We start from the raw sequence: 15,056 nt of genomic DNA on the forward strand, positions 1-15,056 counted from the left end.
CCTAAAAAGGTACATTATCGTACATAAATCCAAAACAAATCAAATTTAAGCAATGTATCAAGCATACATAGATATCGCTTACGGTTAGCCCCCAGCCCTCTCGATATGAGCGTCAGGAAAAATGTTCGCAAATCAGGAATTTTGTCAGGAAATCCCAAATTTGGATCTGGTAACACTATCCGCAAGGGCCCCCAAAAACAATAAGACAATAACTACTAACGAACTTGAGAGAAATTTACCTAAGTAATTTTTTTCAAACAGTATCTTTTTCACACAAAAATACAGCCCGATCGTTCTTAGAAGGCCAATTTTTTGTCTCATTCGGGGACTTTACAAGCTTTTATTCGTAACACGAAACGAAACTCAATACGTTTTGATTTGGTACCCAAGAGGCCAGCACTCAAACGAGTGCTTCCGAGCATTACCGACGAAATGATGGATGACAAGGTATTCGTGAAGATCACTGCACTCGGTTTCTAAGAATAGGTAGGTAGAGATACTAGCTAATGTTATACGGTTCTGGAACTTTTGGCGACGGGCTTTTTTACCCAGGACAGGCGTGGCTCACTCCGGGATTTCGTCGCTACAAGTACATGCCGCCGACACCAATTTTGGTGTCTAGCCATATTAGTTGCCGCGCACCGCTACGGAACGGACGCCTGCTCGCGCTTACGCCACCTAGCGGGCATGTCTATCGTAATAGACGCGTGTTGATAGAGAGTGAACCTTCTGTACCTGGTAGGTACCTAACATTATTTATTCTGTGCCCCGGAACGGATGGTAAAAATATGCGTTTGGGGTGAATTTGATTCGTTTTGCGCGTTGGTGTTAGTATCCGACCGATTTTTCGGTTTCGGCCGAATGATCGATTTCGGCCAAAACATTTCCAAAACTTTCGGTCGCATAAAAGCATGCTACTTTTGGTCGTAGCTACTAGCTTTTAAAAAAACTCACTAACCTCAGTCACATCAGGACCTGCGCACACTTTGTGAAAAGCAGTTTTACATACACCTTAAATTCTAAATCTTCAAACTTTGACTTACGACGAAGCAAGAAGATTCAGAATGTAGCAATTGTCAGTTTTCGTTCATCTCAAATATTGTAAACCATAAAGTCCGGTACCTACCTGCTGACGCCGTTGGCTTCGGCAAGGGTCCCTGCCCCTTAGCTTGCGAGAAATGCCCATTCACTAAATGGAGCGGCCATCCGTATAATTATATTAACACACTAAAGTAGAGGGCCGGGGGACGCGATATTCACGATATGAAACATTAGTTTGGCGTAAAATTTATGTCTATGGATCAAATTTGTTAGGGAGTTCCGTAAGGTGGGTGGCGCTTTTATACTTCATAGGTACCTCAATTCAAAATATGTAATAAAGCATATAAAAGGTCTGACATAGTAACTAACTCAATTACGGCAAGAGCGAAAGAGGTGAATATAATCTTATTTTAGAAGTAGGTTTTTAGGCTTTAATATTCTTAGGGTATAGGAATAACTTATGAAAATCGAATACCTACATCATTTTCCCGTAATGTAGGTCTAAAACAAAAAGTCAGGTAGGCTAAAGCTACTTAGTTAGAGAAGGTAAATTACTTACGTGAACTACCTACTGTACTTCAAGGAATTATTGAGGAATTTTATGAGGCATAACCGTAAAAAGGTACCTACAAATTTTGCCGAGATCAGTAGGCTGAACACAGTGCCGATCTTCCTCAATTATTGAAGTTGGGTAAAATGATTCACAGTAAAATTCTAGGAACTAGTGATAAATAGATAATAAGAAACAAATAGAGAAATAGTAAGGTTAAGGGTAAAACAGATAACAGTTTCAAATGGGCCTACTAGATAAGAAGGCGGTTATAAAATAGGGTATTTGACTACTAATCAAATCTGTTTCTTTTTTCGAACTGTCAAAACGATTTTGCTACTATGGAATTTATATGAAACTGAAGCATGTGACGTCACAATCAAATTACGTACTCTTTATAGTTTAATACGGGTTTTGAAATATAAATTGTGTTTAAAAATATCTTCTGTCTATGTTTCTCTATTTAATCTTCTGCCTACCTTAAAGGTAATTCATAAGTTCCGGTTTCGGCATCAAAATCGTGCTTCGGCTCACGGTTTGGTTTCGGCCATAAAACCACCTGACAGGTTAGGCCGCGCTGAAACAGTATTTTCGTCCCCGTGTTCGGCCGAAGTTTCGGTTTCGGTATATAAAAAAATCATATTTCGGTCGAAGGTTGAGGTTCGACCGAAACTAGAGCAAAACAGAACCTTCGGTTTCGGCAAAAAAATACAGTTACGCCCAGTTACGGTCGGACACTAGTTATAAGTAGCTAAACTACATTACATTATACACAAACGAGTTTTTGAGACAAATGGCGTATTTACCTTAGCTAAGCCCTAGGACCAAAAGGGGCGGCTCAAGCCCAACGCATAGACTAGGAATCCTCTAGACGGAGTTTAGAGCAATTATTTCATGAAACCGATGCTGCCAAAAATACGGGGGTGCGGGGGACGAGGTGAGCGAGGTCCCGTGCCGTGATTGGTCCGTTCAAAGACACGGGCGTCACACAAAGACACTTTCGACTCAAAAATGGAGTAAAACTACCGTATTTGTGGCAGAGGGGGTAGAGCTATTATGCTCAGTCTGGAGGATGTCTTGTCTGTGGCCCAACCTCGCGGTCACTGTTGGACGACTATGGCTATGGAACTTCAACCTTTATAGGCCCATGACTATAATCGTGAACCACTTTCATTCGTTCGTCTATTTGCCTCTATCGCTAGAATACGCAAGAGCGATAGAGGCAGATAACGAAATTTTATTTTCGATGTACGAACATATGCCCTCAGGGCGGAAATCTTGAAACATCTACGCAACGTTGGCTGCTCTGAAATGGTCGTGCACTTACGCTAAAGGCTCCGTCACACAACCCGGGGCGGAACCTTAAGTCAGGTAGCACTTCAATAAGTACCCGAAAGGATGAGATTGCCAAATTATGCAGTACTGGACTGGGTGGCTTCCACATTTTAAATGAACAACAGTAATCCTTAATGCTTATTTTATTAGGCGAGGTGCGGCTTAAATTTTAATTTGTTTACAAAGGCGCGGGCTTGGTTTATGTTGATAGCTAATTTATTTTATCTACACAAATATCATAAACCCTCTATGATGCCCTTCAAAATCCGTAAATAATGGCCCACATTACGATAAACTGTTTAGTTACAGCAAATTTCTTATCTGTGAAAATGTTGTAATAGGTTCATTACTATATCAAAATCGATTTGGTAATGCATTTAAATTTCGAACATCTCTTAAAAAAAAAGCAATTTGATTTGACCCCTATTCTAATATCAGTCGAGATGACGTTTTATTCGAAATAAAATGACAATTGCATACAATATTGACAAATCTCGCATGTGCGTTGGTATCGGACGATATGGTCGTATGACCCCGACTCTAGTTTGTCTCTGAATTAAAAAAAAAACTATGGATGCGTGACGTGCGTGAAAAAAGTTTTTATTTGCCGCCTTTTGACGTACAGTTTATCTTTTAATTAGTTTGTAAGTAAAAAATAATTTGTTTTGTTGTTTTTAAAGTAACTATAACAAAAGTTTCGTGTAAAATGTGCGATAAAGATATTTCGGAGACGCCATCTCATATCCGCGAGTTCCGCCAGAGAACAGAGTGCCCCAGTGTCGGCTGTAATATGAGGTTAGTGAATACATCATAGAAAGTTTATAATATGTGTGTAGATAAAGCAGTGTATGTAACTGTACATAATTAGGCATTAAAACACTCGTGTGATACTATTATGAAACTCATTTGATTCGTTTCATAAACCCACACTCGTATTTTTAACGCCTTTCATTATGTAGCAGTCACATAAACTACTATAAATCCCTGAGAACTGAAAATAACTTTTATAACTACCAGCTACTTTGATAAATGTCAACTATGGATAGTTACAACTATTTCTACTAATGCCAATGACCAAGCTAACTCTGCCATCATTTTGTTCTATTCAAGTTGGTAGAAAGTTAGCAGTGGCTTAGACGGACCCTATCTGGATTATTTTGGCTTATTTAATTCTCTATCTCGATATTTCAGTGAGTTGCCAATTTCACAAAATAGACTTATATTGATTGAAAATATCAGCTTAAACTAATCATAAATCATAAATCATCTCATCTCATTTATTCGTAATAAACTATAACATACACATGTAAAGAACAACAAAGAAAGTTAAACATAAAATAATTAAATAGTTTACCACGTAATGGTCCCGCCTCAGCATAAATGCTAACCCAAAAGTCAGCGCTGATCTTCCGGTGAGACCATTTGTGGGTCACTGCTGAATGCTAATGACTGCTTCAATCACAAAATACAAGCAATAGATGTGCCATCTCACATATAATTCCATACATTACAAATGGACACCAAATGGACAGTGTATATGTCGTAGGCCGATCGTAAGATCAGGCAGATCGTAATGTTCCTGTGTAATGTTTTGACGATAGTTACATTAAACTAATACATAGGTAGGATAGGTTCGTTAGGTTGCTTCAGATGCCCGAAGGGCAAACTGCCCAGAAATAGGAGCCCCGCGTCGACTCAGGGAACGAGTCAAAGATTTTCACGTTTCACGATATGCCTAGGACTTTAACGATATGCCTGATCTTACGATCGGCCGCCGACATATACATACACATGTGCTTCCTGCTGGAAATACAGCTGGTTAATAGTTTTTAAAAAGTTTCATTGTCTTATGTAATATGACCGGAAAATAAATGATATCAAATGACCTAAAAATAAATAGATGTGCATTTGACCTAATGGTGTTATTACACTAATTAACTTATCTGCTCTGCAAGATGACGGCTACCCAATTAATTATTTTAATTGGTTTAGACTAATTGGTAATTTCAATGTTGCATTGTTTCACAAGTTATGACAAGCTAAGTTAGGCAAGAAAATGTGTAAATTAAATATTAGGGTGACCAATATCAAGTCAGTGGGATTTAAGGGTCGAGTAAGTAGCACTTACAAAAAATTTAATAAATACCTACAACTTATAGCACTTTCAAAATGAAAGAGTAAAATATGACTCACATTAGACCAGGCCGTGTCCGGGCCGGAGCTTCCGGCGCATCGTTTTCTATGGTCAACATCAAGTGATTGCCTGTCATGTCATAGAAAAGTAAGCGAAGGAAGCTCCGGCCCGGACACGGCCCGATCTAAAGTGAGTCATCCTTTATTCTTAGGATTGAGTATTATACCTGTGTGAAGGTATATCTGTGAACTGATTGTTGACACATTTAATAAGTTCAAACCATACAGGCGCCATCAGACATCGGAGCGGCCAAGGTGCTTACCAATATCTGAACACGCCTTTGTTTTCAAGGCGTAAGAGTGTGTGTTCAGATATTTTTTAGCACCTCAGCCGCTTCAATATATCTGATGCCAACTCTACAAACTCTGAACCTAAGGTTGAGAGTTAACACATTCAGTGCCACTAAGTGCTACGGGTTACGCTCGTAGCGCGTAGCCACGTCTTTGCCGTATGGAATGCGTAGGTGCTACGAACAGTGTACCCAACAGTCGGGTTCTTGGCACTGAATGTGTTAATGTAATAGGTACAAGTACATGTTATTTGTTTGTAACCAGCCTTCAAAATTTTTAGAAGGTTAATGACTTCTACCATGATGAAGTTGCAGACAGAGTCCTAAAGCACCCACTATTTTGCACTTGAACATGAACAGTCTCAGTGGTAAGCTCCCTAATTCTGAATATTCTGATACATAGCATAATAAACTGACCTAGTGGGTCCTACAAACAGCAACACTACCCCTCCTCTCCCACTACTCATATATGAGCCGCAACGCTTATGGTGACGTCACATCGTGGGACTGGACAAGTTAACTGCCCATCGGTGGACCTTATGCCTTTTGTACTAAGGTTTACAATGGTACCAAAAGTATTCAGGAAATTTAAGTTCGGTCAGTAAATTGTCAGTGGTCAAGCTGTTGCTGAATCTCTTTGCAGAATTGGCCTACTACTAATTGTTGGCTGGTGCTAAAAGTCCTGCAAATCTTGTCCTTACATTCCTTAGAACATATCCAAATGTTGGACACTAATAGCAAGTATCCTGGTATAAAATGTTTAATGCTAATACATAAAATACATTGTTATTTTCTCTAAATAACCTGTTTTACTAATTAGCATAAAACCAAGTAGAGTCCTAGTGCAAGGATAATGAAGTAAACACCTTGTGCCATGTTAATTTTTTAAAATTATATGTAATTCTAAACTCAATGTACCGTAAAACGGGGTGAACAGAAATCGCGGGGTGAATAGAGAAATTTTGAACTTTTTCTTTCAAGTTGTTATATTTAAAAACGTACATCTCTAAAATTAGATTTTTTGGAATGCGTATAAAGCAGACTATTTATTCTCAACACTGATACCAAAAGAACTTAATCAAACTGCCTAAAAGTTAGATTTTTTAGACTCTAAAGTAAGGTCTTGCCGAGGTAAGAAATGAAGCCTGTCTGAACTTTGTTCTAGAGGTAAATGTTTTGACATTAACTAAGTAAAAGTTAGCTAACCTGGCAATATAGTATATGTAGTACCTAAATAATAAATAATATCACTAATTTTCTCTATAATAAAGCATTTTTTTGCAAAAAAACAATAACAAGCAAATTTACGTGATACAGGGGTCAGTGGACACGCATATGGGGTGAACAGTTACGCCATATGGGGTGATTAGATACAACAAAGGGGTGTAAAGACACGCCTTGGGGGTTAAAAGACACGAAAAAATAATTTTGTGTTAAATAGCTGTTTAACAGATATATATACCATTTGCCAATAGAGTATCCACATAATAATGACCAAATTCGATGCCTATGACAGCTAAAACTTAATATTTCTATTCACCCCTTTCTTGTGTCTATCGACCCCGTTTTAAGGATATGGAGAAAACAGGTAGTTTTCTTTGATTTTCGCTGAATTGAGTAGGTAAAAATTTATTTCACAAATGCAAAATTGAAGAACTAACCAAGACTCAAAAAATGATATCAAAATTATTACTTTTATCTTTTGGATTATTGGCGAAAATCGTCCTTGAAGTTGAAAATCGTGTCTTTTCACCTCGTTTTACGGTATACATTAAAACAAGTTTGTAGGCCAATCATATGCATTAGAGCTAATTAGGGCAAGGCTGAATTTAATTAAAAACTTAATATGCGCACTTGATTTAGTTAATGGCTGTTTTTTTTTTAATTTAGAGGCGGTGTAAAAAAATACAATAACAAAACACGCCAGCCAATCCGCGATGCGTAGTGATCGATAACAATGGCGACAACGAAAACAACACATTTTTCGTAAACAAAGGGACATGTTATAACTAAATATATTGTACCATTAGGAAATTACGTTGGAAATACCCAAAATACGAGAACGTTGAGATATAAACAACGTAAACAAATACGTTTTATTACACATGTAAGTCACGTACAAACGTTGACGATACACCAACAGTACTAGTACTCAGTACATGAAGACAAAACGTATTATAGTTCTAGCACTATGTCCGTTAATGCTAGAAATAGATGTAGGAACTAGATATAGGCATTTATAGTTTGTTTTATCTTATATAAACACCACGTTGTATGATAACTTACCGTTTTACGACCATGATAGAATCCGTCTCCTCGTTTATGGTCCCTATGATTCGAAATATACTCTATAAACGACACTAATTTTATTGGATGCACCATGAATTTTGAAATCACAATCAACTTAATGTATTAAAACCACACATCGCTACAAAGCGATAAAAGCACTGCTCGTCATTATTTCACCAACCTAGAACATTTGCACTTCACTCCCGTACATGAAATATTACGATTACCCGCGACGTTAAATGAACTTATCACTTCGATAGCAAAACAAATATTCAGTGACGACACCTTTTAACGCGAAGAATGCCACAGGTTTTAGGACCCGACAAATCTAAACACAGTCGTGAACTCGCAAACTACAAACTAAAAAAAAATGTTACTTGTACAGCGTGGCTAACTTCATTCTCAACTCCAACGAACTTCACGTTTATACTGCCTGCATGTTGGCGAAATTGAGTGTGTACCAACCAAACAACGACAATTTTAATTTGAGCTTTGAGTTCCTCTATTTTGGCCACCATTAATTCTAATTTATTATTATACAATGTAACAAAACTTATTCAATAATCTCTTTTTATCATAAAGTCGACTAATATTTTTTCATCAAAAGCAGTTTAATCAATTTAGTATGACTTCAGTGATGCGTGTATTCGATCGCAGTGTTGCCATAGTTGAAACAACGTTTCCTCTAATTATACTGCAAAACGTAATTCAAGACCAAAAAAGTAAGAAAATGTTGCCACTTTTTACTAGCGCGTGTTGTATTTATGTAAAAATAAGTAAATAAAAGTACTTTTTAAATCGTAGGAGTAAAATTACTAATAAATAAATTATGTTAGCGTGATTATTTATCAAAAGGAATTTACTATTTTACAAACAAATTATTGCAGTGGCAACATTGTCTTACTTTTTTTGGTCTTGAATTACGTTTTGCAGTATAGCAATTTATGATCAGAAGGAAATTCGATATGTATATTACAAAGTAAGAAATATTTGTACTTTATACTATATTTCTGTTCGGATCCGGAAAGCGGCAACTTCGTTTATCGCAGCAGGCCGTAAGTTGTAAGTTACAACGTGGGATTAATTGTTATTCGAAATGATGATTTATTTATTAGGTATATTTGATTATTGATGAGGAAATGGATATTCCGATGAAATACTATCTACTTCTTTTGTCACTTATGCTTTTTTTTTTGACATTTAGATTTTATTCTAGAAATTCTAGACTAGTATTTTTTTATACAATCTTTTTAATGTTTGACGATCCTTTTGTGAAATTTTTAGTGTTAAATTTGATATGTATAATAATCCAATTTTATTATGGAATAATATTAACATTAGTGTCCGACCGAAACATGTTTTTTTGCCGAAACCGAAACCGAAACCGAATGTTCGGCTTTAGCTCTAGTTTCGGCCGAAACCGAAACCGAAACCGAACCTTTTGTAGACTTGATAAAATCGTTGAAAAAATGTCATAAAACCGCTTTTACACAAATATTATGGGGCTGTCAACACCCAATGTCCTTGAAATTGATGTTACTTAAGCAGTTTTTTAAGAAAATTACTAGAGTTAGAGCAAGATAATTCTGCAACGATTTTGATAACACACGCAGTGCGAGTGTTATTTAAACGTCAAAATTTATATGAAATTATGACGTATAAATAACATTTGCACTAGTAGCACTGCGTATGCTATCAAAATCATTGCAGAATTTTTTTGATCTAACTCTATTCATTCACCAGTCAAGCTAACATGTAGATCAGATACAGGGTCAACCAAAAACCAACCGAAAACGCGAGCGCAGCGAGCGCGAAATTTTTTGTTAACAATATCGCAAGGGAAGTAACGGGAGTGGAAAACCGAGAAAAAGGTGGATGGACTGTGTGAGAGATGATATGAAACGAACGCAAGTGAATGATGAGATGACGGGCGAGAGAGAGGTATGGAAGAAAAAGACATGCTGCGCCGACCCCAAATGAATGGGATAAGGGCAAGTGAATGATGATAATCGTAAGGCCGGGTACCGATCTTCACCTGGGCCTAAAAGTCCGAAGTGCCCCAGTGAGGCGAACTTTCATGCGAAGTAAAAGCCGTGCTTCAGGCTTCAGAATAAGAGACTCCAACCAATGTCCATTGTATTAAAAAGCGAGACGCGCAGGCCGAGCATGGCGCAGCGAGGCGAACGGCTAAGTTGAAGTAGAGGACATGTGGAACACAAACCAAATGGTAAATTGAGGTAAAAAGTGAGGCTAAGGTCGAGCATTCGTATGAAAAACTGCACTGGGGACACTTTTAAGGGTTTTATCTTCGTTTTAATCAATAGTCAGAAAATCAACTTTGCAGTACTACTTGAGCGTAGCCTTTAGCCTCGCTTAAAATTTGCCATTAGAGGTAGATAGGAAAGTGACTGAATAAGAGCGAAAAAGACATCGTTCGACTCGGGCCGAGCTGATACTCGGCCAACGGCTACGTGCGATAGTGCTATCTCATTCACTCCGATACAATGTGTGCGATAGACAGTGTGCGCGTTATTAGGTATTGACAGCCTCATAAGACTGCGTCGACCGTCCAGTGGCGCCCTCATTGGTGGAATTGTGTTTTATAATATACCTATACATGAATCAGTAAATGTAGGTTATTACTATTGTTGTCCTACTTATTCCCCAACTTTTGGTCTTTGTCCGAAGTGCCATTTCGTAAGTTTCGGCCCGGCCGAAACGTTCGGCCGTTTTTTGGCCGAAACCGAAACTACAGCCGAAACATGATTTTTTGGCCGAAACTGGCCGAAACCGAAACCGAAACCGAACCTTCGGTCGGACACTAATTAACATCAATAAATTGCTCTGATAATTAGATTAAGATTAATTACGATTCATAAGAGCTTGTTGCTAGGCCTACATGAATAAAGTAAATTTTGTTTGTTTTGTTTTGTTTGTTGACGTTTTCGAAAGTTTTTAACATCATTCTTAATACCACGTTCCCACTCACATGTTTAAAAGTGACCCAAACTGCACAGAACCATGGTCTAATCATGGTCTAATAAAACATGGTCTTCCATTCCCAGAGTGACACGGGCCTACGTCACAATAACATTGCCACTTTATTTCAACATAACATGTTACATGGGTACATTATACCTATGGTTAATAAGTTAAAATATTTCTTTATAATTTTATAATTTTCATTTATATGTATTTTACCTTAAATTTTACAATAACACGTCATTTTTAATTACTCGTTAGCAATATCTTCCGATCACGAAAGAAATTTCAGACTTTCGGGTAATTCTGTTTATACTACTGGCAACACAGGATAGCGCTGTGCACATTTGACAATTCGGATCTAGATAACTTCATGCCCTGACCGTCATCCTTGTCGAACGCGTGTTAATTGTTATTTCCTTCTCGCTCAGTGTCAGCAGTCGCAATGTTTTCCAAACTTTTCACGCCGTAAGCTTGGTAATTAATGTGTAACTGTGAATTAGTTTTTCAAACGTTTGTCTTGTATAGATAAATAAAGTTTAATTTAATACATTAGATTTGTTTTATTTTACTATGTTTCTACATGAATAACTTAAAATTAATGCAGTTAAAATAATTTTCACCGTTGGTTAAAATTCTCCCACATTTCAAAGTTTGAGAACCTGTAAACAGCATGATGACGTAGGCGCGTGTCAGTTAGGTCATACGCGAATCTCGGAATGGAGTACCAGGCGGAGTATATTATTATACCATGGGTCTAATAAAACATGGTCTTCCATTCCCAGAGTGACACGGGCCTACGTCACAATAACATTGCCACTTTATTTCAACATAACATGTTATATGGGTACATTATACCTATGGTTAATAAGTTAAAATATTTCTTTATAATTTTATAATTTTCATTTATATGTATTTTAGCTTAAATTTTACAATAACACGTCATTTTTAATTACTCGTTAGGAATATCTTCCGATTCACGAAAGAAATTTCAGACTTTCGGGTAATTCTGTTTATACTACTGGCAACACAGGATAGCGCTGTGCACATTTGACAATTCGGATCTAGATAACTTCATGCCCTGACCGTCATCCTTGTCGAACGCGTGTTAATTGTTATTTCCTTCTCGCTCAGTGTCAGCAGTCGCAGTGTTTTCCAAACTTTTCACGTCGTAAGCTTGGTAATTAATGTGTAACTGTGAATTAATTTTTTAAACGTTTGTCTTGTATAGATAAATAAAGTTTAATTTAATACATTAGATTTGTTTTATTTTACTATGTTTCTACATGAATAACTTAAAATTAATGCCGTTAAAATAATTTTCACCGTTGGTTAAAATTCTCCCACATTTCAAAGTTTGAGACCCTGTAAACAGCATGATAACGTAGGCGCGTGTCAGTTAGGTCATACGCGAATCTCGGAATGGAGTACCAGGCGGAGTATATTATTATACCATGCACAGAACCAAAGCCAATGGATACCAAATTAAATAAACCTTTACAGGCCAATACTTATAGCAGACTTAATAAATAATTCGTTTCTATTTCATTTTGTGACTGGCCAACGAACAACTAACGCAATGAAAATGTGTTTCCTAAAAACTATGTATTTAATTTCATGATGCAGGTAACAGAAATTATAAAGATCATTCGATGGCTTTATAAAAGTGTGGCAACATTCATGTCAACCAAATGGAGGGAAGAAAAGGGCGGCAAAAGCAAAATTTCAAATGCTATTTCAACTAATTATTGCAGTTTTAATTATTACTTTCATACAATATCAGTTGTTGTGCTATGCCTAATCATAGTCTAAATTTAATTATAATAATTCGAAACTGTTTACGTAACTTATTCAACAAAATACTGATATGATAATGATATGTAATATGTACCTACACCAAACGCACAAAACGAAAATCTAAACATTTTATTTTAATTATTTGTAATGGATGTGTGATAATTTCATCAAGTGTTTCAATTATACATTCATTTTTATTCAAAACGGTAAGTAAAAATTAAAGTTACATACATCAACAGTTCCGTCCGCCATTCCTACGTAAAATGTAAACTTAACACACATAAACTAAACTTACCTGCTCAAGTTCATTGACACGAACTGCGATGTTCGAAAAGCATATTTTCCGTATTTCTCCAAAAGTTTCTTCAGTATTATTAGTTGATTTTCCGTTAATTTCCTTCGACGCACTTGTCCGTTACACATAAAACCCATAGCAAAATATAATAGATTTTTATTTAAATAATCTGATCAATATATTATGTCCTTTGTTTACAAAATATCACTAAAACTGACTAGATATTTTTACCGAAACTGGTGACCAGTTTATTCAGTCGGGTTGGCAAGTTTAATACTGTTGTGTTTTGCTTCTGTCTCACAATCGACATCACAAGTGGGTGCAATGGTAGGAGCGTTCTTGTACCGACAAGTCGGTTCTCAGATAGTGCGGGCCGAATTAGAGTTCTGAGGGGCTACCGCGAAAACCGAAATTCGCAAATTGCGGGGATCTTTCTCTTTTACTCCAATGAAGGCGTAATTAGAGTGACAGAGAAAAATGCCCGCAATTTGCGAATTTCGATTTTCGCGGTTATAGCCCTGTGAACCAATTTCCAATTTGATACATGTTTAAAACTATTAAAAAAAAATAGTCTACAAAAATTGTCTATAGGTATCTTATCTGAAATAATAATGAGGTTTTATTGATAGTTTTTTTTTGTAAAATATTAATAATGGTAGGAAGTGAAATCATGTTGCAATATTTTATTTCTTCAAGGTATTTCTAACTATAATTATGATTCATTTGTTAAAATCATACATTTCTTGGAATTTTAGTCAAATTTTTTAACTAACTAGATACCTACATAAGTTTAATTGATCTTATTAAACTAAAGTATTTAATTGTGTAATTCAGTAGTTAGGTACAGTCACCTGCAATATGTTGCACAACGAAGGCCTAAAAATATCAGACACGTCACACGATCTTATTTGTAGACCTATAAGAGCGTGTCACATATAATTTGCGGCCTTCGAAGATAACATATTATTGCAGGTGACTGTACAGGTACATAGGTATAGGTATGTACTCAAGTTTCAAATTTCAAAAATAGGTGAACTGTTCCAACCAAACAAACAGAACCAAGTTTGTAGAATCCTAAACTTTAACATTAGCAAGAAACATCAAAATGTGACATCATTATGAGTTTTGCAAATATCCAAAACATTTTCCTCCTTCCGAATTCCTCACAGACATGTTCTGACCAGTGAAACGCCACCCTAAAATTAAAAACCAATGACAGTTTACGAAATTAGACTCTACTGTCTATGATATAAAGTTTATTTTTGTATTATTTATCAAACTAAAACTTTAGATCATTTGGGCATTTTTTGTGTCAAAGACTTGTCAACACACGGCATGATAGAGCAATAAACAAAACATTCTAAACATCAAGTTAGTACTAGTTTTTATGGCAAGATCACATCACCTAACCTAAGTCTAGCGCGCAAGTTCAGACTTGTCCAATAGTAAGTGACGCATCAAAGTAAACAAATGCATCGCGCAGTTACGAATGGCATTTGCATTATGTAACAAAGGTTGTCACGTATAAATAAGACGTATTGATGTGTTGGTGTACAAGCTAAATTGAACCTTAAATGTAGGGATTTAAAGTGCAAATAAAATTATTTGCAGGGAATCACATGAGATAATGCTCGATTGCTTGAAATTGAATAATAATATTTGATCTTCTCAATTAGACCTACCGCATATAGATATATAGTTTATTTCTGAATGGGTTTAAGTGAAAAAATATTGAAAAACTCAATAAAGTTGAGAATATTCCTATTAAAGTAATTTTAAAGATAGTTGTTTGTTTATATCAGCCATTAACCTAAACAAATATCACTTGATTTATTAAAATTAAATTAGTTCAGACATTAAGAGCGCTATTACATTTCGGCGTTGAGCGAGTTTAGGTATTTTACGCGCTGCGGCAGGCCGTGCGAGCTCAGTACGCCGATCCCTTCTACCACACTCGCACTACAATGATGGATTAAACATTCTTGATCCTTCGCGAAGCATATTGAAATCAACCATAACAACACTAACTGTACTTAACTTTTAAAGTTCTAAAACTGTTATTTGGTAAGTACGAAAATACTAAATGCAGTGCAAATGTACATAGGGGCTGTTCATAAATTACGTCATCTATTTTTGACGATTTTTGACCCCCCCCCACCCCTCAAATCATCCAAAAATCAAGCTTCGGATGAATCTGTTTCCTCCTACGTCATGTTACCATCATCCGATGTCCAGACCCCCCCCCCACTCCTCCCATTTGAAACGACGTAATTTATGAATAGCC

The 15,056-nt window shown here is 36.4% G+C and overlaps 1 protein-coding gene and 1 long non-coding RNA gene across 2 annotated transcripts in view; one reads left to right on the top strand and one right to left on the bottom strand.

Annotated features, from left to right (window-relative positions):
• Window positions 1-12,924, bottom strand: part of LOC134799373 (protein pellino) — a 153,249-nt gene extending 140,325 nt beyond the window's left edge. Inside the window, exon 1 of the mRNA XM_063771783.1 lies at window positions 12,791-12,924. Within this exon, the coding sequence (XP_063627853.1) occupies window positions 12,791-12,909 (119 nt within the window). The 5' untranslated portion in view covers window positions 12,910-12,924. The remainder of the gene's footprint in view (window positions 1-12,790) is intronic.
• Window positions 1-15,056, top strand: part of LOC134799388 (uncharacterized) — a 232,755-nt gene that overhangs the window by 95,941 nt on the left and 121,758 nt on the right. The window lies entirely within an intron of this gene.

Source organism: Cydia splendana, chromosome 18, assembly GCF_910591565.1.
Source record: "Cydia splendana chromosome 18, ilCydSple1.2, whole genome shotgun sequence".
In the NCBI taxonomy this organism is placed as follows: Eukaryota; Metazoa; Arthropoda; class Insecta; order Lepidoptera; family Tortricidae; genus Cydia; species Cydia splendana.